This window comes from Phalacrocorax aristotelis, chromosome 8 (genome assembly GCF_949628215.1).
Source record: "Phalacrocorax aristotelis chromosome 8, bGulAri2.1, whole genome shotgun sequence".
NCBI lineage: Eukaryota > Metazoa > Chordata > Aves > Suliformes > Phalacrocoracidae > Phalacrocorax > Phalacrocorax aristotelis.
Window position 1 is genome coordinate 44,672,042 of NC_134283.1, and position 25,513 is coordinate 44,697,554.

Below are 25,513 nucleotides of genomic sequence, written 5' to 3' on the forward strand. Positions count from 1 at the left end.
CAGCTCATGTCAGGTGTTGGGGATGGTGTGGATACAGCAAAGGGGTATTTTGGGCAGGGCCATGCCCAAGAGAAGGGGCAGTGCATTTGCCAAGGCAACAACCGATGCCAGGAAAGGGGGTAGGGGTGGATTTGGGGGGCTATGCTGAAGGTTACCATGTTTTTCACTGTGGCAGAAATTCATCCTGATCCCAGGAATGCATGGCTTTGCCTGACACAGCCAACGATCTCTGTGCAGGTGAGACAGACCCACGCGGGCCAAGACAGCGTTCGCCTGGGAATTGCCGAGGGGTTTGGAGCAGAAGGGAGGCGACCTGGTGATCCAGCAGAGCCATTCCCCATGAGATCAAGCTGTGAGCGGGAGAAGGCTGCGGTTTCCCAAGACAAGCATGGTCACGCAAGGAGGTTCTGGTCGGAGGAGGTGGAGAAAATCGGGAGTGAAGTTGAGCCCAGGAAGAAGGGAGGGGTGGGGGGAGGGTGTTTTAAGATTTTGTTTTTATTTCTCATTACCCTACCCTGATTTGATTGTTAATAAATTAAGCTAATTTCCCCAAGTCAAGTCTGGTTTGCCCCTGACAGTAGCTGGTGAGTGAGCCGACCCCTCCCTGTCCTTATCTTGACCTGTAAGCCTTTTGTTAAATTTTCTTGCCCGTCTAGCTGAGGAGGGGAGCGATGGGGCGGCTTCGGCAGGCACCCAGCACCCAGCACCCAGCCAGGGTCAGCCCACCGCAGAGCTCTGCCGGAAAGGATGTTCTCACCCGCTAGACGGTTGTGTTTTTTTTACCGTGGTGGCTTTATGACACAGAAGTTACCGGCTGAGGCGTTCAGCAGCGCCCGTGGGCACTGAAGGCGGGGCGAAGCACCTCACGGATCCGTGGTGGGTCCCCGCAGGCAGAGCGGGTAAGGACGGTGCCGCGGGGCGTGGGTGGGGGGGGGTCTCCTCCTGAGACGGGGCTCCCCACGCCCCTGGTCATGGTGTGGGACTGGAAGGGCCAGGCGGGCGTGGGTGGTGCAGGAACTGCTCAGTGTCATTCTCAGGGACAGTCGCATTCAAATTAGCTGGAGGGTGAGCTTTCAATTAATTCTTCTTTTCCCTCCCAGGTACAGAAAGATAAACTTTGCAGTGCATCAAACTGGACAGACAAACCTTTTCTCGCTTTTCTTTTGCTGAAATGGTCCAGGCAGTCAGGTTTGGATGCACTGATATCCAGTGGCAGTGAAAGCCAGTCATGTGTGGTTCCTTTCAGTGAAACGCACACGTCACTGAGCTGCAGCTTTAGAAGTGTAGGGCAGTTTCCGGAAAGCTCGTGTCACTTTAAGGTTTTTTTTAATGGAGCTGTAGAGCTAATGGTGTGAGCTTCCCGAAAGCACTGATGAGGAACCCCACATCCACCACTCTTTGCAAAGAAAAGCAGAAATTTTATATGGAGTAACATCTTTTCTCTGCTGTTGAAGGGACAGCAAAATGTAAGTGCTGAAACACTCTGGCTAGCAGTTAGTTGAAGTTTCCGGCTGAGATGTTGTCACCGCTCAGTTCTTATGTGATAATATATAGAAACATTTATTTCATGTAAATACGTGCTTAGTCTGGAGAGTGGCATTTCCAAAGCATTCCTGTTGCACGTCTTCAACAGCAACAGAGAAAAATTAGACTGCTTTAAGGAAAATTGTTAACTGGGAATTAATAAACCTCCTAAGAACAGTCATCGTTGAGCTTTTGTACGGAAACAATAGACCTCTATTTGCCAGAAACTTGAAATCAGGTGATAACGGGTTGCACCTTAATAGCTCTGCAAACGGAGAGCTGCATGTGAAACAAGGTAAACGGAGCAATTCCTCCTGCTCACCCAAGGTTGCTTAAGCAAGCCTTTACACAACGCGGGAGGAGAAAAGCTTGACTGCACTGTTGCTTAGCCATTCAACATGTTTTCTTTCATCATGAGCTTTCCCCTGGGAAAATGGATGAAAGGATTGCTCTGCCTGCAAACAAACAGGTCGTATGGCTGCTCCCGACTTTGTTCTTAGCATTGGAAAGGCACAAGGAGAGGAAATCGTACGTAGTACAAGGAGCTGGGATGTTGCTTTATAATTCTTTTCCTGGCTTTGACAGTGGCTCCCACCAAGAAAACTGGCTCAACGACCTGCCATGAAGTGCCCTGGACTTGCAGAGAGCTCGAGACTTGCCGTCTTCCTGGAAAATGCCATAGCCAGACAGGCTAGGATTTGGAAAGTGCCAGTTTCGAAGAATCTCACCCTGAAGGTATTTTCCCTTGTCCTCTTTGGAAGTGCCTAAGGGGTGCTATGGAGATGCAGTGCTTGCCCTGCTATCTAATCCACCTCAATGCAGACGTCGTCCCACACAGACTAAGCTTAAGGCATGGAGGGGGAGGGTCTGCGTTTGTCCCATCTTACACCTTATTAATGCCCCATGTACACCAGGTGCTTTGCACTGGCTTCGACTCAAGTAGTTTTGGGAAATCCGGTGCAGCAGGTAAGAGCAGACAATCGATGGTAAAGTCGTAAATGCATCATGTTAGAGTTAATTGTGCTCGACACCGTCTTTGAGTCCCATATATTCAGATGGGAGAAAAGGGAATTCACTGAGGCCTGACAGAAACCCAGCCCCATTCCCAGCTGCTAAAGCAAGTCAGCCTGCTACCTTAGGAAGCTCCAGCACTTAATGGCCCTCTGTGTCCAACAGAAACGGTTACGCTCAGCTGCTTCTGGAAAGAGCATCAGATCCATGGAAGAATGCACAAAAGCACCCTGCCAGCCTTGTCTCTTTTTTGCAATGGTGTAGAAATGCTATTTTTTACCAAGTATTTTTACTACTAAATAAGGCACAATAGTGACAAGGATAATGTGATGAGTAATATTAAATGAACTGGTGGTAAATGTTGTCTGTTCTGGGTAGCTGCTCGGCCCTTTCAGTTCTCCTACAGTAATGTTCGAATACGTGCCATGGTTCGTGCGTGGCATTGGAATGGCAGCCAGAGTAAAGCCCTTCCTCTCACCTGAATGCATCTTCAAACAAGGTACAAGAAAGAACGAAAACTGAGTCTGTTTTGCCTTCTGCCTCGGGGGAGCCACAAACCCAGCTTCTGTGGTCCCAATGCTAAGCAAACTCAAGGGCTGTTAAAAAAGAGATCTCGCAGAGTAAAACAAAACCTGCTCCTGACTCCAGTTCCTCCCTCACTGTGTCGAGGCTGGCTGAACGAAACACACGCTGCCTGGGAGGCTTCAGTTTTCTCAGGATGGGGAAATAATGAGCACATGCAGCACCTTGCTTGTAAGAGCTCAGTTCAGACGTGCTGTGCCAAGGGAGGGCTGGGTGCGTCCCCATTCCGTACTCCAGTATGAGCCAGTGCCAGGCCCTTGTATGCACAGCTAGAGCCTGACTGGGTGGGCAACACCAGCGAGCGCTTTAAACCGCTCCGAAATGTGCCCTTGCCCTCGCTCTGTAAACACAGCATCGGCTTTCTTCATTTCAAGCCTCCAGACATCGGAAATGTTAATTAGAGCACTTAGAATGATTTGAGTCTTCCTTTGGAGATACGTTAACAAAATCATCAAAGCACTAACTGTATTTTTCTTCTTTTTCTTCCCCTCAGGGCACAGATATCTCCCTGTTGTGTTACAAGAAAGCGGTTCTCTGGATTGCAGAAATAAGCTCTCAGTTCCAGTTTTACCCTGAAACATTTGCCTTAGCTATCAGCATCCTTAACCGGTTATTGGCATCAGTAAAGGTACAGAATCTCTGTCAGCTGTTTTGGGGGGCTGGATTACTGACTGGGGTTGTAAGGAGTATGTAATCAGTTTATACACAAAGCAGGCACTATGTTTGGCAGCAGATTTAGGGAGCAGTCAGGGTCTTCGCTGGGGAAGGCTTTTAAGGATACATATACACATCAACTCAAGTGTTTGATAAGGTTCCACTGATCTAGTCTGCGGTAGAAGTGTTTGTGCGAATTGTAGTCCAAATGCTGTGGTAAGTACAAAGAACTCATTATCATCTGGTTGTCCCTGCTAAAGAGAAAACATTTGCATTATCACTTTCAATATTTTAGTTTTGAAACCACTATTTTTAACCAAACTGTGGGGCCAACTTTTCCTGCTATTGAAGCAACAGCAAAGTTATGAGTCGAACAGAGCCTTGCAGCTCTCAAGTCTATTTAGATCAATACTGGCATTGAGCAAAAGTGTATTAATTAATATCTCGGCTGAGAAGAGGAATAATATTGCGTTGTAAATACTGTGGCATTGCACAGTCTAAACATTGTGGGATGCATGAGTAAAAATTGCACCAAGAGGAGGATTTATTTTGTTTCACTTTGGATTTCCTTGCTCAATTTCCATCTTCAAATGAATCCTTCTGCAGCTAAACTAATTCAGAAGCAACTCTAACTTAAACACAAGTTTGAAACTTGTGTATCTGCCATAGAATGACAGTAATTTCCCCCAAGACTGTTATCTTCTTTACTCAGTGTTTTCTTCTTCTCCCTTCAGGCCCAATTAAAATATCTTCGGTGCATAGCAATTTCCTGCCTTGTCCTTGCAGCAAAAACCAATGAAGAAGATGAGGTCTGTATGGTTAATTTTAAACACACGTAAACTCATCTTTTGTGTTCAAGTTGTTCATGTTTCCAGGTCTTTCAACAGCTTGAGCACAACAAGGTGGTGTTAACTTCTTTACCCTAAGTAGTCCTTAAGGGGTGACAGTACCATTTTCAGTCCTGTCTCACCGTTGCTTGGATGAATCATGACCCTTATGGATGAAGGACTTGTGTTTGCTTCTGTCATGGGTGTTTCTCCCTCCTCCTGCTCTTAAACCTCTCTCCCCTCTTTGGAATCCACGTCTCACAGCAAAGCTTGGTCTGGGGAAGGGGACAGTCAAGATGTGCACGCACAGCTTTGTGCGCACAACATCAGTGTGCTGTAATTCCTTGTTGTAGTCCTGGGAGGGTAAGGGAGGTGAGACAGAGCAGAGGTACTTCAGAGGAAGCTTAAAATAGATGAGTTTGCTTGGAGTCGAACCTGGTCCTGAACCTGGTGAGGAAATGACTCAGGCCTGCACCTCAAGGTGAGCACATAAAAACAGCAACTGCCCGTGTAAGCGTGGGATTACACAAGATCATCTCTCGTGGCAGAAGCGACTTCAGACATTTACAAACATGAGCCAAAAGCATTTCAGATTGCATTTCTCCTCTTTCCTTCGTTCTGTTTTGAAAAAGAACAGGAAACCGAGGAGCTGGAGTCAGACATGCATGTCTCTTCGAACAACTGCTGCAGCGAGATGCTCCTCATAGTCTTTCTTAGGGTGAGGTGGTTCTTCTCCCCTCACCTAAAAAGGAGACGCTGAGTCAATGACTGCAGGAGACAAGACAGCTAAGGAAGGCCCTGTAAAACAGGCCATCAGGAAGCCCCCTCCGTGTCAGAGGGGCAAAACTAATGAGACTGGTAGCAGGGAAGGCGCACCACCGAGGCAGCGTTAAGGAGCCCACGGTGACTCGGGAGGCGGCGGCACCGCTCGTGCTGTGGGTTCGTTGCCAGCTGCGCCGCGGCGAGCACGGGCCAGCTTTCGTTTAGGACGGGAGTTACCTGGGAAAGCGGTCTCCTGAACGAGCATTCTGCGCTTCAGGATGCGTATAAACTTGTCAGGTCCCTTTGCAATACAGAGAAACACACAGAGCACCGTGGAGGATGTTGGCTTCTTTATTATTTTTAATTTTTTTAATTATTTTTTTTTTTTACAGGTAATGCCATCGGTGAAGATGCTCGCAGTGCAGAGTGGTTGTAAACGCTCTCCAGCTGAGATCTTGAGAATGGAAAGAATTATACTAGATAAGCTTCACTGGGATCTTTACACAGCAACACCAGTGGATTTCTTAAACATTGTAAGCACTAAGTTTTGCAATTTTTTTTCTTCTTTAAAGAAACAGCTCCTTATCAAATGAGACTAGAAAACACCGATGCGCACACATACGCACACCCACACATCCTTCCCAAGATGCTCTGCAAACTACCTGTTCTTTGCTATCTGCAAGTCTTCTGTAGAATGTTACAGTGATTTTTTTTTATTTACTTATATTCAAAATTTTCTATTATTTAAAACCTTTCATTTTTCTCAAAAAATTGACTCCCATCTTTAAAGGACAACTAAAACGGACGTTAAAAAGATTCTCATAATGCACAACTATACGCCATTTTTATTTTTTTAAATACACACTGCAAAAATATTTCTAACTATTTCCATTCTATTAATACTGTACAGAGAAAGCTGTCAGAGTTTTGCTACATTTCACACACACGGTTTTTTTTTCTTAAACCATTTTCCTTTTCATCCCGCTAATTATTGACCCTTGTTTTCGGCAACGAGATGACCCCAATCGGGCACTTAGTTCACACCGCAGTTACTAAACATTTGATAGAAACAATTAAACTCTGTCTTCAAGAAACGATCATGTGCTAGTAAGGCAAAAATCCTGTGATACGAACACACCCTGGATCCCTTTTTTTAAGGTTATGTGCAAATATTAAGCCGCCTTAGGCTGCTGATTGTGAAAACTGCCTTTCTTAGGTGCTTGTTTCCTCAGTAAATTCAGAGTGCAGTCAGTGTTATTGGTTTTACTCTATTTGTAGCTGCTGGCCTGAATTGAATCTCCTGGATAGCGATCTGGGTAACGTAGAAACGTCATAAATTGTTAGGAAACACAGACCTCGTACATTCATCATAAGCTCAAAAAACCAGTTCAAAGGTTGGCAAGTACAAACACAAACCACAAACAAAAAAAAAAAAGAGGGGGAGGGAGGGAAACCCTTTAGGTTTCCTGATATGAGATGCAATTAGTCTGTATTTCTGATTGATAACATAGGAAAACATACAAAGTTCACTGACCTCTGCTTTTTTGTGTTTTTTATATATATATACACTTTATCTTCTCTCCAGTTCCATGCCATGGTGATGTCCAACTGGCCCCATCTACTACAAGGGCTGCCTCAGATGAATCCTTCCCGCCATGTCGCGTTCTTGACCAAACAGCTACAGCACTGTATGGCGTGCCACCAGCTATTGCAGTTTAAGGGCTCCACATTGGCTTTGGTGATCATCACCTTAGAGCTGGAGAGGCTGACTCCTGATTGGTTTCCTGTTATTACTGATCTGCTAAAAAAAGCACAGGTAGGGATCAAAATGGCCTTTGGTCACAAACCTTGAGGCCAGGACACCGATAAATTCATAAAGCGCACGCGTGTTTACAACCAACATTGCACTTCAGCAGCCTTCTGAGAAGCGTGTGTCCATGCTCTGCCTTTGCTGCAGACCCTGCTAGCGCTAACGAGAGAGGGAATAAAACTGCAGTTAAGGGCTGGGGCTGGGGACAGGAGCTTCCCTTTGGCAGGGAAGGGAGGTTTCCAGAGCTTGGCCACCGAGAGCTCCCTGCCTGCTGAGCAAGGGGAGATTCTCCCACAACAGGAGCGTCTGAGAGCACCGAAAAACCTGCCCGCTGTGTCCCCAGCCTCCCGCTGAAGACTGCGAGAACTTTTAAGTACAGTTACATTGCTTTTAAAATACAACCAGTTTGGCTTCTACTGATACACATTAAAGGCAAGCTGTGTTGGTTTGGTTGGTTTTTTTAAAGCTTTTCTCCAGTTTCATAAAACGCACCTTTTAAGAGAGCCTTTAGAAGGCTAAAGATGCAGGCTGCCAGCTTGCCAGCGGCCCATTTTGTGGTCTTGAGTTTGAAACAACCTAGCCTCCTGCAGTCCCTCCTGACTGCTGCCACCTCCTAAAAAGAGGGAGCGCTTGCCCACCGTTTATGTGGTAGCTCACCTGGTTAAGGTGTTTTGCATCAGGGCCAACACACATATTGCTTCTCTGCATATACTGGAGGCATCCACTCCCGCCTGTCCCTGCCCTCCCCCTAATTACAGAGTTACAGGAGCAGTGGCCAGAAGAGAAAGTAATTTATCATGAACTTACCAAAAAATCCACATCTTTCCTTACAGATTAACAACACTGAATTCATCCACTGCAAAGAGCTTGCGGATCAAGAGCTAACGTTCCTGCAGCCATCCAATGCAGTTTATGTTTTCTGTCCCATCAGCCAAGCTACCCAGGGCCACCCCCAGGCAAGGCCACCCTGCCACGACCCTTCTGGATTGAAGAATTCCCATCAAGTGGGGTTGAGGGTCGCCGCAAGCCAGCCGGTTTCAGCACCTTTCACGCCTGCTACAGCCCAGATTCCTGCTGGCACCGTGGAGGCTGATGAATACTACGATGGATTCAGACACCTGTACAGCAAGGACGGGGGAGCGAGCGGTGGGAGGATGAATGCGGGCAGCTCCCACCCTCAGCTGAGGCCTGGAGAGGGCAGGTCCCCCTGTCCCCCCTTACAGCCGCCTCGGAAGCAGCAACTGCAGAACCGGTAGGTCCCAGCGAATGAACAGGTGACAGAGCAAAAGCACCGCCGTGTTTTTCAGAGGATAATGACAAATTGGTATTCTCTTTCTATTTTTTTGCATCCTTCCTGAGCAGTGTGTGCTGCCCCTCAGCTTTTAACATCATGTAAATACAGAAAGCTGGGGAGAGAGTTGGTCACAGTCCTGCAGCTCAGAGATCAAGCTGGCCGAAGGCTACGAACTGCACCAGAGAGAGCCAAATGCCTCAGAGTTTATTTTTAAAATAGCTGTGATGAAGTGTGACAGATGGAGCCTTTCACCCAGCTCACTCCCATTGTTCTCTTATTAGAGCTAATCTGACTGGCCCCATGGGAGGGTGAACAGGAGCTGCTCCCGAGGAAGGGGGAGCTCCCACTCCTGGCTCTGTACGAGCGGTCCTCAGGTGGAGCCACGGTTTTGATTTAGCAGTGAGAAGTCTGAGAACCAAACCTTGTGGTTCTCCTTAAGGCCTTACTAGAATCCAGGGGCCTGAGGGCTGCGCTCCTTCCTGCTTAAGCCATTACAGACCCAATCCCAGTTCCTACGAGCTGTGGGAAATCGCTTCTTGTCCGCAGTTGCCGCTGCCTCGGGCCCTCACCCACCAGCGCCTGCCTTTCAGGTTTTTTTTTTATTTATTCTGTCTTACCAGACTAGACAATACAAAGTGCCTTTAATGAATTCCCTCCCCACCACATCAGCTTTTAGTAACTGCTCATCTCCACAGCAAAGCGGTTTTACAAACTACGAAGTTCGCTTTAAACCTCCATTGCGCTTTAAAAACGAGCCTTAAAAGTTCTTTTAAAGTAAGTGTTTTCTTAGGGGATTTTTTCATTGTTTTAAACAACAGGGCCAGCATTCAGGTGGTGGTTGTCCTAGCTTGAAGGACAAGCTTGAATCCAGACAGCACTGGATGAGTAACACCACCACACCTGCGCGTCCTGTCACAAACCAAGGAAGGGTTTCCTGTGGCACAGGCTAAATGCTGAGCGGGTGTCTCACATAATGGCACAGGACAGATAAATAAATAGGGATGAGGCAGGAGCAAGGAGACCCTCGTGCTGTGTAACAGCAGCGCTCATCAGTGCGGGAGGAAAGTTCCTGGCCTTCCTTCCCTTGCTCATCGTTTTACCTTGTAGGAGAGGCATCCCTGAACATCTAACTGAGCAGGACTGATGTCCTGAGCAGCTCTGTTAACAGATAACACTTTCAAAAGCATCACATTTGCCAGAGCTGGCACTGAGAACAGAGCGCGCTTTGTATGTGCACAGGGAGAAAGCCACGCTTTTCTTTTTAAACCACAAAGAAAGCGGTGCCTAAGCATTGCAGAAAGAAACATTTCGTGTCAGAGGCTGGGTGCAAACGACACGCCTGGGCAGATGCGACTCGAACCAGCGGCGAAACCGAAGGAGGTCCCACGAGGCAAGCCAAAGCCCCCGCAAACTGCGAATGCTGTGCTGCAGCAGAGAGCCTCTGCCCTGGCCGGGGGAGGCTGCGGGAGCGGGACTCGGCGCCCGGTTTTAGACCGGGCGAGGTTTATGAGGCGCCCACGCTGCCGGGGGCCGGGCAGCGGCCTGCGTGGGGTACGTTATTCACCCTGCCTACGTACCCCAGGGGAGGCTTGCATTCTGTGGCGGGGCTCTTCCCTCCCCGCAGTGAGGCACCTTCCTTTTCCATCACAAGCCATGACTTGACTGCCTGACTGAAGGAGGCAAGTTTTGATTAAATAAAATACAAGTTTGGTCTGCATGGTCTCGGTGTGCTTCTAGAAGAGGAGCCGATGCCCGCAGAGGTCCTTGCAGGAAGGTGGGGTGCGTGCCTGGTTCTGCTTTTCCTCCCATCCCTTCGCCATATCCTGAGCATCTTCACCAGCTGCGTAACCAGTGGAAATGCTAGCAGAAAAATTCTACGTGTGGTGATTAACACGCTGTAACTTTACACCGCAACAACCACACCTCATGGTTTTTCCCCCAGCTTTGGGCCTATGTCCATAGTTCCTTGCCCGCAAGCTGGCTGTCACATTAAAAACTGTGAAGCAACCTGCTTCTCAAAGCCTCTGCAGATCTACACGACCAACGCTCAAAAGTATACATTAACAGGGGGTTCATCCCAGAAGATGAGGTCAGTGCTGCTGAAAGGCCCACCAGGGCCCTGCGTTCCCAGTCGGGGTGCAAGATGCCGTACTGGGATGGGCACAGTGAGTCTGGAGCCTGCCTGCTCTCCCAGGACACGCTGCTTCCCTGGCAGCACAGGTCCTTCCCGCACACCTCTTCCAACGCTGGAGTTACGGCAAAGGAACCGACACCTGCGGCATGGCCTCGGCAGGTTAAAAGTGCCGCTCACCTTTGCGTCACTGTTAAGAATGGAGATTCCTGCCCTAAAGGACAAACTGCAAGCTACAGGAAGAAGCCGCTGCTGCAACGGTATCATCCTTGTTACAGAAAGCGAGCGTTTTCCATAGCGAGAGCTGCGCAAATTCCATTCGCACTGGCAGAACAGAGTCTGAGGCTGTTAATATCTTTTCCCTTTACCAGCTGTACGAGTAACAAGCCCGACACGCCACGCAGCCAGGTGACAGCAGTGACGGGAGCAATCGTTTTGCCCTGCTGAGTTTCCCAGATGGGCTGCGCGTGGCACGCTTGCTACAGACACGAGTGTAACTACCCGTGCCCACGCTCATCGCTGTGGATCCCCTAACCATTTTGCTACGCACCAGTTACCGGCGAGAGGGTGCCAGGTTCGGCCAGCACAGCGAGTTTGGGCACAGATTGGCTGTGCTCAGGGCTAGTTTTGTGAGGTTTGTTATTTTGGGGACTATTTGATCTCTGTAAAACTCTGGAGAACATTTACAGAGTGTTTTCAAAGAGCTCTTAGGGTGCCTCATCCTGCCCTGGTGAGGAAGGCTGCTTCCTCCCTCCCTCCGGCACGAGCAGAGCACAGCTCCTGGCTCTGGCCCTCAGCAGAGACGCAAGGGTGGGTTTGTGCCAGCAATGGCGGGATCCCCTTCCCTGCAGGAACCTCAGCCAGGTGAGGCATGCCTCTCAGACCCAGCCTCCTTTTGCTGCGGCCTTACTTCGGGCCTGATCTCCCGCTGCCTGAAGCTGACACCACCTTGTAAGCAAAGCTGCACTTACACCCGACCCCCCTGTAGCCAGTATCCATGGAATTGTTTTGTCCTTCAAGAAGTTTCCCGGCAGACACCGCTGCTGCACCGATTCTGAATCAGAACCAAAATATAAACCAGACACCTACAGAAACAGCGAAGCAATTCAGAAGCACCCCCAGCTGCCGCCACATCTCCCATCCATAAACCACCACCAAAGGGAAACGTGTCGCAGGTAAAGCGAGTCACCCCGGAGCCGTCACGCGTGGGGATGAGGCTGCCTCACCGCGGGCCGGCGCTCACCAGAGTGGTTCAGATAACAAACCCGACTCGGTATTGCTCCTTACGGTGGGCGTGCAATGACCTAGAAGAAGAGTTCATTTACACGGTTGCACAAATAAAGAAACTTCTGTGGTCAGAGAATCGATCAAGATGTGAGAAAACAGCAGAGGGAAGAGTAACACGATAGTTGTTCTGCCATATTACAGGTTTCTGACAGAATTCGCTGACACGTCAAAGAAACGCACCAAAGGATGTTACCAACACCAAGCGCTTCCTGATGTGTGTAAAGCCTTTTATGTGTTTATTCTTCCGGGCTGCCTTTGTATCTCATTTGTGGGGATGCCTCTGTGGCTGCTCTGGTGGTTTTTTTTTTTTTCTAATTGGCTTTACTGTTTTAAATTCAATTTGAACGGTACTTACAGTTCGAATCTTTAAGCATGCAGGAAAGCGCGCTTAGATCAAGCGATGCATTAACTCCTGGCAGGTCTCAGCAGCTCCCCCTCGTTCTTCCTCAGCAAGGCATGCAACTTGAATCCCACTGGTGACCAAACTACGGTCGTGGCAAACAGAACTTAATAAAATCTTCTGAGAAATTTAGAAGCGGGGTGGGGGGAAAGCTTTTATTCCCAATTCCCCAATCCAGGTGGGAATCTAACTTGAGGATAGCTCCAAACCAGACTAAAGCTTTGCTAAAGGAATTTAACTGGTTTGCCTCAAAAGAGGCCACAGGCAAGTTTAAAACAGTCATTGAAGTGGCAGCAAAGGGTGTTTCACTGCTCAGCTCAGCCTGACGGTCACCTGCTGCTTTGGCACAACAGATGTGAAGACAGACAGACCCAACCTAAGCGGACTTCCAGCTCTGAATCCATGGCCCCCGAGAGAGACAGACCCTGGCTGCTTCTCACCTGGTCCCGCTGAAGCACGTGGTGCCTCGTCCCTGCGCGCTGCGGCAGCAGGTACAGGCAGGGATGAGCCACGGGGCACAAACGCCCTTGTCACGGGGCTTAGTCCCTGCTGCCTGCAAGGGGCAGGTGTCTCCAGACCTTGCCCGTGTGCCTGCTTTGGTTATTTCTGGGGCACACGCCACAGGCCTGTTACACACCGAGATTGATTTCCAAATTCTAATTTACTCCAAGGGCATCCAGGTGTTTTGGCAACGGTCATGTATGACACCCCCCAGGGCCAGGAGCTCAGCACCCGTGGCAGTCAGTGCCTCGTGCCTCTACACCATCTTCCCTCGGTCTCAGCAAACTCTTGGGTGGTGATGGAGACACAGCCTGCTCGGTGGGAGCCTCCTCGGGCTCCTGCCATGCCCCCCGCTATTCACCACCAGATCTTGTCCCGCTCCGGTCACAGCACCGGCCCAAGGGAGCGTGACGGGCTGCAAGCTTCCTTCCCACCTCCTGCCACGGACTGGTTTGCTGCCCATCCTACAGCCCCACGGCGCCGGGCAAGCAGCAGCTCGGAGACGGGGAGGGAGGCTGCTGGCAGCAGCTGCCCCTGACGTACAGGGGGTCAGAAGGGCCCTCTGGAGCTCACCCCACCCACCCCCTGCATGAGCAGGCACCCCCAGAGCGGGGGCACAGGGCCACGTCCAGGCGGGGGGTGAATGTCTCCAGGGAAGGGACCCCACAGCCTCTCTGGGCAGCCTGTGCCACTGCTCTGGCACCCGCATAGGGAAGGGGTTTGTCCTCATGTTCAGGGGGAACTTCCCGTGTTCCAGCTTGTGCCCGTGGCCCCTTGGCCTGGCGTTGGGCACCACTGAAAAGAGCCCGGCCCATCCCCCTGACACCCACCCTTCAGATATTTATAAGCAGTGATGAGATCCCCCCGCAGCCTTCTCTTCTCCAGGCTGAACAAGCCCAGGTCTCTCAGCCTTTCCTCCCAAGGGAGATGCTCCAGCCCCTGATCCCCTTGGCAGCTCTGCGCTGGCCTTGCTCCAGCAGTTCCCTGCCCTTCTTGAACTGGGGGGCCCAGAACTGGACACAGCCCTCCAGCCATCCCAGTTCAGGAAGTGGGACACCCCACTGCAAACACAGATCTACAGGGTGGGGGGGTTAACAGAGAGAAACTGGAACGCCAGTGAGGGTTGTGAATCTGGACACAGCACATTGTTGTTCCAGGGCATATAGCTAGGGTACAAACAGTGTTTTTAACAGATGTTTGTTAAACAAGTCAGTTTTGCTTTTATTAAACCCAACTTTGGTACAAGCAGGTCATTCCTGAGATTCATTTACAAGGTTGTTTTAAAAACAAAGCTCCACGGGGACCTCTCCCTGTTCCTGTGTGAAGTTAGACTGGGGCACAGGCATCATGCCTTTTTTCCTTTTCCCCCTTTTTTTCTTTTCTTTAAACAAGGGTTTGCTTAAGGGGCCATCAGCCTGTTATAAATACAGAGCTCACAACCAGGAACGCCGAGTCTCCAGCTTTAAACCGTCTCCCCTCCGTTAAACACATAACATTTAGTCGTCCTTTAAAATGGTTCCATTCTCACCCACCATATCCCAGTAGGAAGTGCCGGAGTCCGGACTGGCCAGGCTGGATCACCTGTCCCCGAGGCAGCGGGTGGGAGGTGGGCAGGGAGCTCTGGGGAAGGGGTCAGGGCGTGAGGCACGCGTGCGCAGCTCTAGGAAAATTAAACAAATGAAGGTTGAGGGATTTTGGTTATAAAACCCGTAAGTCTACAGAAGGAAGTTACACAGAAGAGTTATTGCTAGGAAAGGTGAGAATCCAGCTGACAGGTTAGGGAGGTGAGGAGGTTCTCCAGTTACACCCCGAAACCAGGCCGAGGAGGGGACACACGGAAACGCCGTTAGAGCGGCAGCTCAAGCGGGAAGCTGAAATCTGGCCCCGCGCTCACCCCGCTTCGGCCCTCGGGAAGGTCGGTCAGCGTTAACCGCTTTGCACAGGCTCTCGCCCAGAGATTAGCTTTGTGGGTTTAGCCCAAGCCATGCAGCAGCCTGAATTAGCATGTTATCTTTTGGCAAGTATTTTAGATTTCAACTTTATCGAGAAACCTGATCAAGGCAACTTTTCCCCATCAAGAGGTACGGTGCATCTTAGTCCTTGCTACATAATCTCTTCTGTGCAATATATTGCAAGCTTAAAGGTGAAAGCACTGATTAATTTCTTCTGCATGAGATGTTTTGGCCTTAATAAATCTTCTAATTAACATGTCTTCCTGATGTTATGGAGCACGCACTGGGAAGACTAAAAAAGCTACAGAAAGAACAAAAGAGAATCAGTATTTAAGTTTCAGTTATTTACATTAATTACAGACAGCATGAAAGGTGAAAGGGCAAACCTAACGCGCGCCGTCTGGCAGCGCGGGGGGCTGGCTACGCAGGAGACATTTGCATTTAAACCATCGCAACTTGGAGCAGCTCTCACGGCTGCCAAGATCCTCTTTGGAACTGGTAATCAGAGGGTTGATTTAATATTTGAATGAGGAAAGGCTGCTGCCAGGGAAGGTCTGAGGAGACATGTGCTGCGGAGGCAGGGGATGGGGAGAGGCGCGGAGCCGCCTCCAGCATGGCCAGCCCGAGCCGGCGGCTTTGCTCTGTCCTTGCCTCACAGGTTACGTCCCTCAGAGCCGCGCAGCTCTCCCTAGGAGCAGCCTAAGAAAAGGGGATGGGGATGGGGTTGGGTTGTCTCCTGAAGGGAGAGCACGAATGTGTCCCCAGGGCCTTGGTCACCAGACTTGAGCTCTGGAACTGCAAAACATGGACAGCACCTACCTCACTGCTAAACTGCTTTTAGAACAACGCTTTGCATCGCTCATTCTCTTGCAAGCATCTCTAGAGGCTCTGCACAAACAGTAATGGATGATCTCAACATTGCTCCTGGGGAAAAATACTTGCCAATGTAAGCCATCCTAAAGCCCGGGTGGCCCATCTTTGAAATGACCAGCTGCTCTGCCACCTTAGCTCCCCGAATGCACTTTCTCCTCTCTGGCCTCCCAAAAGATTTGGCTTTAAAAAGTATTGGGATGCAAAAGGCTGTAAAACATTTCAAACAGGCCACTTGGTGTCAACTGCTAAGTCCCCGCTAAGGCTTAGTCTTCAAAATGGAACAGGCTGAAGTGACGAAACCCGAGCCCAGCGCAGGCTCAGACTTTCACCTGCGTCCTTGCGGGTGATCGCTACAGGCAACATCACACCATCCCCAACCACCGCTTCTGGTCAGCTGCCTGCGGGAGGACGCTGTACACCCTCACAGCATGGTACCGTAGCTGGGGTGACCGTCCCGGCCTTGTAAGAAGGTGGGATGCAAACAAGAGCACATAAGATGACCAGAACTGCCCTCTGCCTTTTAAACAAGCTGCATATTAAATGCAAAAAGCAGAGGTCTCTTACAAAGTCAAATCCTGCAGCAACAGCACAGCCTCCCTGCACGTTTCTAAACTATTTCAGGAGCAGCCAGTATCACCGATTTGGTTTTGTTCTTGAAACTGGGGCTGCAGAGGCAGCTCCTATCGGAAGCACGACTTCAGCAAACCCTGTGAGTCAGCCAGGCTCCACATGCTGGTTTTAAGAGCAGCATTTATCTCAGTCCAATACCGAATAAAACCCAGAGAGACCCTAAATTAACTCAATATAACGTCATATGCAGCAGTTCCCCAGAAAAGACACCAAGAACAGCCCTTCAGGTAAAGCTTCAGCAGCAGCTCTCTGAAAAAAGAGCCCCAAACTAAAGCTGTGCTCCTTTTTGGGCCTTGATCTAAGTGTATGATGTGCTTCTCCAGAAAAAGCATACAGCTTTGCAAGTACCGTCAGGAAACCGTCACCCTCCATCGCTACTCCCTTTCCACCCTACCCTCAAATCACCCCTCCAGGCACGACGACAACAGTGAAACGGCCGGTAAATCACCCGCTCCGTCACCAGATCCCACAAAGGATCTGGTACAAACAAGCTGAAAGGCAACTGTTGCCCAAATAGGGATGGCATTCGAATTAATACCTTAGAATTTCTCCCCAGATTACAAATGAAGTGCTTTTTGGCATACCGTACGCTTAGCTAATTGTTAACTAATTAGCTAATTTTATTTTTGAATGTCCCCAGTAGTCATAAGGCATCCTGTGGCTGGTAAGCTTTCAATCATTACACGTTATTATTTCAGCAGAGATCCACTAGATAACCCAGGCTAGGTAACAGGAAACCCACTGCTAAATAAATGACACCACAAAAACTCAAAATACACGTGAGATTTAATAAAAGAAAAAAGTACAAAGTGAGTGGAGAGAAATTAAAGTAAAAAAAAAAAAACCAAAAACTAAACCCAAACACATTTGGAATGACAAAGCAAGCGGATGTAGCACGTCCGAGAGGCTGCTGCTCCCCGAGGCACCTCCGCGTGCTCCGAGCCAACCACCCCATCCCACCCCGGGGCATCCACCACAGCCAGGTGTGAAGCCTACGGAGCTTAGAGCCCTTAAAACACATTTTGAATTAGAAAGCAGACAACATACATGATGGTAAATGTTTAAATGATAAGAAAACGGACAGTTTTTCCCATTAATACCAACCTTTTACGGATAAATGTATAAAACAGCTGAAAGATGTGTAACTGAACAGCCTCAGTCACTTCTGAAGGGTTTTTCTTTGACTTCTAGCCTACAAGCTGTAAATCTTCAGACTGGAGCGAGATCAGCATCATTTGTAACTCGTTATGTAGAAATAAGCTACAGAACTACCCTACATATTGCATACTTAAATCTTGTCTCAGCCAAAAGGAAAAAAAATCAAGTACTAGAGGGGGGGAAAAAAAAAAGAATTACCGAGTTCCCCCGGGGAGATGCTGCTGCTGACTGCTCTAAAGAACACGTAACTACAGGGAAAAGGCAGGTCCGTCACAAAGTCAAAGCATAAATCATCATCATCATCAAAATATTGTTCTATACATTCCAAGTGTCTTCATCAGAAAACGCTGGAAATTTCTCCACAATGCCCACGGATATGAAGGTTTTACTCTTTCGTTATCATCATTATTCGTAACTACTTGTTATTCTAGGAAAAAAGAATCGACCTCTGACGAGCCAGGGCAGGTAGGAACCACTTGCATAGATCTTGCTGGCTGCAGCATGAGATCGGGGGAAAACTACTGACTGGAAAAGTGATGGCGAGGCAGCTGTTGGCATGCCCAGCGTCATCAGCTACTGTTTTCGTAGCGTTGGCCTTGAGAAGCAAAACAATGAACCAAAGAGCGCTGCTCACTCATGCAATTAGTGCATCAGAGTTTCTCTCATTAGCAAAAAATCAACATCCTGCCCCTAATTTCCTACATGTGGTCAACAGCGAGCCGGAACTGTCGTCTTGTGCGTAACAACGGTTTGGGCTCCTTGTACGTTTCGCTGAGAAAAAACACACGCTGACGCTCCTAACATTTGACAGCTGCTCTTTAAAATACATCTAACCTGGAGGCACAGCCTTAAAAATTCAACGTTCAGCTTCCGGCAGACCCCCAATAGGGGCGCGTTAATTTTCACTCTCTGTAAAACGGCCCGATTTAAAAGGTACCCGCGAGATCTTCACGAGGGTCGTTCTTACACGCGTCAAGTAACTCTGACATGGTTTTCAATAATCCACGTAAAAGGCCAATGTCCACATGACAACAGTTTAACACCTGAGCCTATCTTTAGCGGGGGAAAAAAAAATAAAAGCTGCTTTAATGGGATATGCAAGTTAAAGAACCTCATTTTACAATCCAGCAAAACGCTACCCTCAGAGCGCCCTGCAACGGCTCGGGTGCAAGGCCGTGCACCTCCTCCTGCAAGTCACATAAGGAATTTGCTGACATCTCAGCTTAAAGACAAATCTTTCAGGGAAAAAAGAAAAAAAAAAAAAGAAAAAAAAAAATCACAGAAATCCTGTAACGTTAATAACGAAATAAAAGGCACCCACTCACAACTAACACTTAGCCAGCCAGGGCTTTTATAAACTCTAAAGACGCTGGGTGGGATTAATATAAAATATTTGCTTGCTTTTAGCCTGTTACCTCATGGATGGAACTGGGGCCAACTACTTTTCCATGACAACACAGCTAGGAAGCCTCTGTTCAGTTATTGTCCTGCCTTATCACCAAGTGGTTTAAATAGAAAAAAAAAAAAATAAAATACTATCGATGCTCATTATTCCTCTAAGCTCGGTTGCCCAGGAAAACGAGGCTGTGATTTCTAGGCACAAGGAGTGTTTAAGGAAGCACCTTCTAAGAGGAATAGAGGCTGTCAGTATAAATACGGTGGGTAGCTCAAGATCAGGGGATTCTCCTTATTAGGCACGTAATAAGTTTAAGGTTAAAGCGTAAAAGTAAAGAGGACCGCTTAAATAGCTTCTCGACAACAGTAAAATACATTGGTAAATGACAAGTGAAGAGTTACACAAATCCTGTAGTTCCACATTATACAACAAAATTATGAAAAATCTTTCTATATAAATGTTCTACTTTAGCAGTAAAGAAAATTCAAAACATTGTCCCATGAATTTTATTAACCTCTCTCTCTCTCTTTATATATATATATTATAAATGATGTAGAAAGTGTTTAGAGTAATTCAGGATTAAAATATATAATTACTGGAATTAGGGTTACTCAGACTAAGATTCCCAGGGCAGAAAGTCTACGCATTGTGTTTTTATACCCAATCTAAAAACTTACTCAAATCGAGACTTTTGTTAGAAAAATAAACGTTTCAGCATTCTTCATCCCACTCCTCACATTTGTGCACGCGCAGGGGAAGGTGGATGAGCCCCAGGCAGTCACCTTAGTCAATTAAAATAAATCTAGAAAGCAAGTATTTAGCTGGTGAGTAAGAAGAGTTCAGACAGACAGTTATGGTCACTTTATACACAGCTGTTCCATCACTGGGTTTAGAAGAAAACATCTTACTTTAGGGATTAGTTGACTTAGTTTAACAAAATGTACAGGGCAAGGTTACTTCCTTAAAACCTGATAAATTCTGTACAGGTAAGAGCGAGTCGTTACACCGCAACCACCGAAGATGCTCATTTTCTCTTTCACTTTGGTCCACTCACACAATGTTATGAGAAGGGTCACAGGGTGGGAAACTCAAGCAACTTAACACATGAAAGCACCAAGTCCACTCTTGGCCTGAAAGTCTGTGTGTGATTAACTGAAAGAAACAAAACATAAAAAAAAAAAGCATGAATTAAAGTTATGAAAATTAAACAAAAGCAAAACGTAGCATAATATGTTAAAACAGAAAAAAAAAAATAAAAGAAGAGAAGGGCAAACACTGCTTGGGCATCTGAAGACTCACAGGCGAGAGCAACGCCCGGCACGCTGAGCACCCGCTCGGCAGCTGCAAGCGCAGAAAGGAACCTCAGCACAAGCGCTTTTGTTTCCCCTCGACACCCGCAATTCTTCCATCTCCATTTTTCGCTTACTAAAGCTACTAAAAGCGCTGTGGTGAAACGGGAGATGATAAGAGGTTCAACTAGCTCCTCTAAAGCTTGAAACAACCAAACACCACCACCACCCCTCCCCGCCAAGATCCCTGTCTTTATTCCCCCTCCCCAAGCCTACGATATATTCCCAGCTCCTGCACAGCCCCAACATCTTCCCCATAAACTCCGGCCGTGCCTCCACTCTCATCCTCATCCCCATCCCCTCCCAGCAGCGATGAGCGCCCGGCATCCTCTGGGTCCCGCTTCCCTCGCGCCGCCCCAGGTGGGCACCTGCCCCCGTGTAAGCAGAGTGCAAACCCCGAGCAAATGTTACACTTGGCTCTGTAAAGCACCGCTCCTCGTTTAGCAAAGCCACAGGCACAGCCCAAGCCCTGCACTCTGCCGGGGGAAGCTCTGCCGCCCGTCCCGGGGGGAGGATGCTGCCTGCCACCAGCTCCCCACATCCCAGCTGCCTCCCAGTCCCGTTCGGTTAAAAGATCTCAGTGAGAAAGCTGGCAAAGACTTGCTTGGGAATACACAGATCCTCTTAATGCCCGTTCGGTCTGCGGGGTTAACATCAAACCCGCCTGGGATGCGGCAGTGGGATGGGGCAGGGCTGTGCTCTGGCACACGGGATTCACGAGACCCCCGGCTCCTTTTGATGCCTCCCAAATAAAGAGGGGGTCTGGGAAGACAGGTCGCTGGCCAGGCCAAGGGGAGGCATCTTCCTTTGTATTTTTTGTTACAAATGTCATTATCCTGCTTAAGCAGAAACCCCCAAATACCACATTTTAAACTAGCTCACAGGTTTGCGGGGCGGGGGGTGGGGAAGGAATCCCCAACCCAATCCAAAACCACTTCTCCCTAATTTATAAATTTTACTCCTGGTGACTGTGCACCCCCTCTAGCCGTGCTCTTGAGCTGGAGGTAGCCCCCCTACCCCAGCACCACACAGGGGCCCCCGCCACGCAGAGCACACGCTGTGGGAGCCCCTCAGTCCTTCGTACGCCGCCCGAGCTGCCTTCTGCTGGCCCCGCTTCTGACCGCAGCTGGTTTCTAATTGCCACCCAGAAGAGGAAGAGTGTCCAGGCTCATGTCTGCAGGTGGGCTAAAACCAGCAAAGAGCAGGAAGCCTATTTCTATCGCAGACAGACGGAGCGGAGGGAAAGCTGCAGCGTTTCCGTCTGGCCAGCACACACAGCACATCACCGCCGGAGCATCCCAGCGACCGGCCTCGCTCACGCAAGTTAACGGCGTGCGGCTCGGCGTGCTCGCCTTCTTCAAAGCAGACCTGGGCCCCAGGCTGCCCAGGTGTTCCCCCCGCCCCCCGATTCGTGTGCAATTTTAGCTGGATTAAACTCTATTTTCAGCAAAATATTCTACAAAGCGTTTTGGACTCTGTGCGTGAGGTGGGACGTGCCTGGAGCATGCCGAGGGGTCTGCAGGAGAGTGCTTTGGTTTTGTTTTAACACCAACACATTTACATCCCAAGGAACTATGTTAAATAATACGCGCCGTTATCTTCCACAGGAAGAAACAAATTACTAGCACGTCAGTACCAGACTGAGCTTCTCTAGCGCTGCAGTTCACAGTGCACAAATCTCATCAGCATCGTGAAGCCGAACGTTGTGCTGTCAAGAGCAAACTCGGCTGTTGCTACTCTCGATGGCTCATTTTTACCTTTTCATCATTAAAAGGCTCAGAAAGCACTGCCAGCAGCCTGTTCTGGGTTTGACAGAACGCAGTTCACGCTCTCAAGCTCCTTCACACAAGGGGAAGTAACAAAAAATGCTGGAATAACAGAATTACCCGCTTGCATGATGGCGCTTCTCATTTTGCTCCCTAGCCAGTGTTCCTTGAAGACTGGCTTGAATGGAAGCAGGATCACCCCACCACCACCACCTTTTCTTCTTAAACGTGTTTGCCCTATCCCTGCTCTATCATTACACAACCAGGCAGCTGGAAGAACATTATTTGCATGCCCTCGATCCACGCTCTTGCTGGCTTTGGCAATGCCAATTAACTTGCAGCAAGCAAAGATAAGAAACCTGCCTTTAGGGGAAAAGAGCCTTCTCATAAGCGGAACTGTGCCTTGGAGCCCTATTTCACATGGAGCCCTAATGAATTTCCGATGCATCTCCACTCTAAGCTGCTATTTCCTTCTTTACAGCTTTGCCTCTAAAAATAAATTAAGAGCACTCTACAAGGAGGGCCCCAAGCCTACAGATCACAGGGAGGGAGTGCATGACGGGGGACCTCATCTGGAAGACATTACAACTGCGTCAAGATCATCCCCGCTCCTCTCTGCTGGGGACAAGGTGCAGCTTATTTCTAGGCACGTTCCTGTCTGTCTCCAGGAGCAGATGGCTCGCAGGATTACTCGAGCTGGCTGTCACAGAGGCAAGGGCAAACCCTGCGGGACTTTCAGCCTTTAGAGAATGGCCCCAAATTTCAAATCCTTCCTGCCAGCAGCCACCAAGGCTTCCCCAGGGCAGTGCCTGGGCACAGGTGGACCCCGTCTCTCCTCCACTTCAGGCAAAGAGTCAGAAGGGTAGGAATTAGGATTCCAAAATCCCCTTTTCCATGTGCTGCCTAAGCAATTGACCAAACATTAATGCACCTGAGCAGACACTCAGCTTCCCAGCAGCAGAGGAGAAAGACTCAAGTTCAGTCACTTACTTTTTCTTGTCTTTGTCCTTCTTCAGTGGCTGCTGTGAGGTAGCCTGCAAGGATTGGGACTGCAAGGTTTCCATCGCTACTTTCCGCCTGTTGAAGGCATTCATCTCTTCCTCCAGCTCCCGCCTCTTCTCCTCCACCTTCCTTTTCTCTTCCTGGTGTATCCTTTTTAAGTGCTCAAATTTCTCATGCAGCTGGTAGGAGACAAACCCTCTGAGCATCGCATCCAGCACAACCGCCCGGCTGCGCTCCCCTCGGAGCCACAGTCACTCTTCCCGCACGAATCCCCACCACCCCACCGAGACCGACCAGCCGGCGGGGTACGGCAGCCGGCACCCCTGTGCTGTGCAAGCCCCTCGGCAGAGCTGACCTCCGGGCAGTCACAGCCTCTTCACCAAAAGCACTGAAGAGACAATAAATTCAGCTCTGCCTGACACCGCGTATCGAATGGGAGAAAGCGTGAGCCCTAGGTAAGTGCACTGAGGATCTCAGCTCAGTCTGCAGCCCTGCCATGGGGCCGTGGGCATCGCCAGCTCTTTTGCTTCTCACTAGTTTTGAAGATAGCCCATTTATTTCCTCCCCAGTCATGGCAGCTGCCCATGGCCTCACGCCACTGACCCGGGGGACTCCAGCCCAGTTGCCCCCTTTACTCTTCCACCCAGAGAGCCGCCAGGGGTGAAGTCTACCCGACATGGATGCTCAAAACATCCTGCCTTGCCCTTCACTCTCCAAGCAGCAGCCGAGCCTCCTACACACTGCACAGGATGGGGAAGACTGTTGTTTCTAAGGCACCTAAACCAGTGATGCTGTTTTGAAAACATTACCCCGCGTCCCCTTCTCTGAGTGGGGGAAGGTGTGCGTGTGAGTTTGCTTCGGCTGGTGAGGTCTGCTCAGGAGATGCATGCGCTTTCCAGGATTCATATGTTGCCCAGACCCAGATCCTATGCTGGCTGTATTTTGGGCTCCTCTCACAGGTTTTTGGCACACCCACCTCTCTCTCCTTCTCCTTCAGCTCTGCCTCCGTCTCCTTGACTTTGTTAACAAACATTTGTCTCATTTCTTCCTCTTTCTTCTGGAGCTCGCCCAAGAACTCTTTCCTTTTGGTCTCATATGTTTCTTGGAGGCTGGGGAAGAAAGCAAACGAAATCCAGACTCTTTGGACACCAATGAGTTAGGGATGGAGAAATGCACGCCTGTGTATGTTGCTTAAAGACAAACAGGCAGGGAAAGGAATGCCACCAAAGCCAGCTGCGAAGTTCAAACCCAGTGCTGGTATTTTCCAGCCCAGCTTTGTAGATATCACCTACAAACCTCCCATTTTTTTGGGGTGTCAGTACCAAAGTATGGCTCTACATTGACGACAGACATGAAGGCCGCTCACCTGAAGGGCTGGCTGTCTGGATCCGTGTCCTTGAAGCCCATCTCCTCCAGTTTGCACCTCCTGTACAGCTCATAGTGGCGGGTGTGAGTCTGCTCCCGAAGATCCTCCATGTTGACTCGAATCAGCATTTCCCGCAGTTTCACGAAGTCACAGTGACTTTCGTTCTCAACTGATGGAAGCAAAGGGAGAAGTCAGCAAACCGCACACACGGCGAGGGAGCACAAACGCCCGTACGGATTAACTCCAAAAACTCCCCACCCAAGGGCCTCTACCTGTTGTTCCACACAACACGGCCCCTTGATGCAGGGATTGCTGTTGACCATTCCTAGCAGCAGGTAGGAATGGGAACTCAAAGGAAAGATTGGCCAAGCCACAAAAGGCCGCGCAGGACATTTCTGCGCCGTTTAGCACAGGGCACCTTCACGCACAGGCACTGGCAGGAGGGCAGGGCTGGAGGGGGGGCCAGCGCGCACACGTGCACACACAGGGGCGGTTTGCAGCGGGTGCCCGGCTCGCAGCGCCTCACCTTGCACCACTCCCCAAGGGTACTGCCGGGCTCTCACCAGCTTGTTCCCAACTTTCACCTCCTCCGTGCTGCCGACCACAGCGAAGGGCAGATGAGCCTGAAACAAAGCCAAAGCCAGGGACTCAGCGCGTGGGCTAACCCCTCAGCAAACAGCCTGACCATTAGATCGCCCTCACCCAGGCACAGGACCTGCTTCAAAAAGTCCCTCCTCCGAAGCAATCAATTTCCAAATACTCAGAGCGGTCTCTACTATGAACTGGGATACTACGACAGAGAGCAGCGTAGGGCCATAGCACGGCTTACTAGCAACGCTGGCTGGGCTGAAATAGATGGGGAAATATTGTAGGAACACCCACGATCATTATTGATCTCCCTCTACCCATTTGTCAGGTTGCTCTTGCAGCTGTGGTCTCACCACACGCCAAGAGCAGGGCACTCCCTGCCTTGGAGAAAGCACAAGCACATCCGTAACCAGGCCTTGGCACAGTTTGTGTGTGGGCACTGGCAGAGACATGTGCAGGATACAACGTGTGCTCTCCAAGTCTGCGAAGCATCAAGCGCAGCTAGGAAGCAGGGCACCGTCCTCCAGCATTGCAGGAGAGGAGCCACGGAGCAGGTGCTTCAGTAGGACGAGGCTGACAAAATCGTTCACTTTTAGGAGGAAATGGGTCCAGAAGCGTGGAATTGGCAGAAGAGCGGCCAAAGTATTTTC

The 25,513-nt window shown here is 49.4% G+C and overlaps 2 protein-coding genes across 5 annotated transcripts in view; one reads left to right on the plus strand and one right to left on the minus strand.

Moving 5' to 3' along the window:
- Window positions 1-1,998: 1,998 nt before the first annotated feature.
- CCNI2 (cyclin I family member 2) lies at window positions 1,999-17,573 on the plus strand. Its single transcript, XM_075102213.1, has 6 exons — window positions 1,999-2,052; window positions 3,611-3,745; window positions 4,506-4,580; window positions 5,753-5,893; window positions 6,946-7,176; window positions 8,004-17,573. The coding sequence occupies exons 1-6, from the start codon at window positions 1,999-2,001 to the stop codon at window positions 8,424-8,426; spliced, it is 1,059 nt and encodes a 352-aa protein (XP_074958314.1). The 3' UTR covers window positions 8,427-17,573.
- The window catches only part of SEPTIN8 (septin 8), a 37,572-nt gene continuing 29,065 nt past the window's right edge, over window positions 17,007-25,513 (minus strand). For all 4 annotated transcript variants that reach the window (XM_075102972.1, XM_075102971.1, XM_075102975.1 and 1 more), the window contains exons 6-10: window positions 24,802-24,898; window positions 24,276-24,444; window positions 23,886-24,018; window positions 22,898-23,088; window positions 17,007-19,944 (exon numbers count right to left, since the gene is read on the minus strand). In XM_075102972.1, coding sequence (XP_074959073.1) covers window positions 19,941-19,944; window positions 22,898-23,088; window positions 23,886-24,018; window positions 24,276-24,444; window positions 24,802-24,898 — 594 coding nt within the window. In that variant the 3' untranslated portion in view covers window positions 17,007-19,940. The remainder of the gene's footprint in view (window positions 19,945-22,897; window positions 23,089-23,885; window positions 24,019-24,275; window positions 24,445-24,801; window positions 24,899-25,513) is intronic.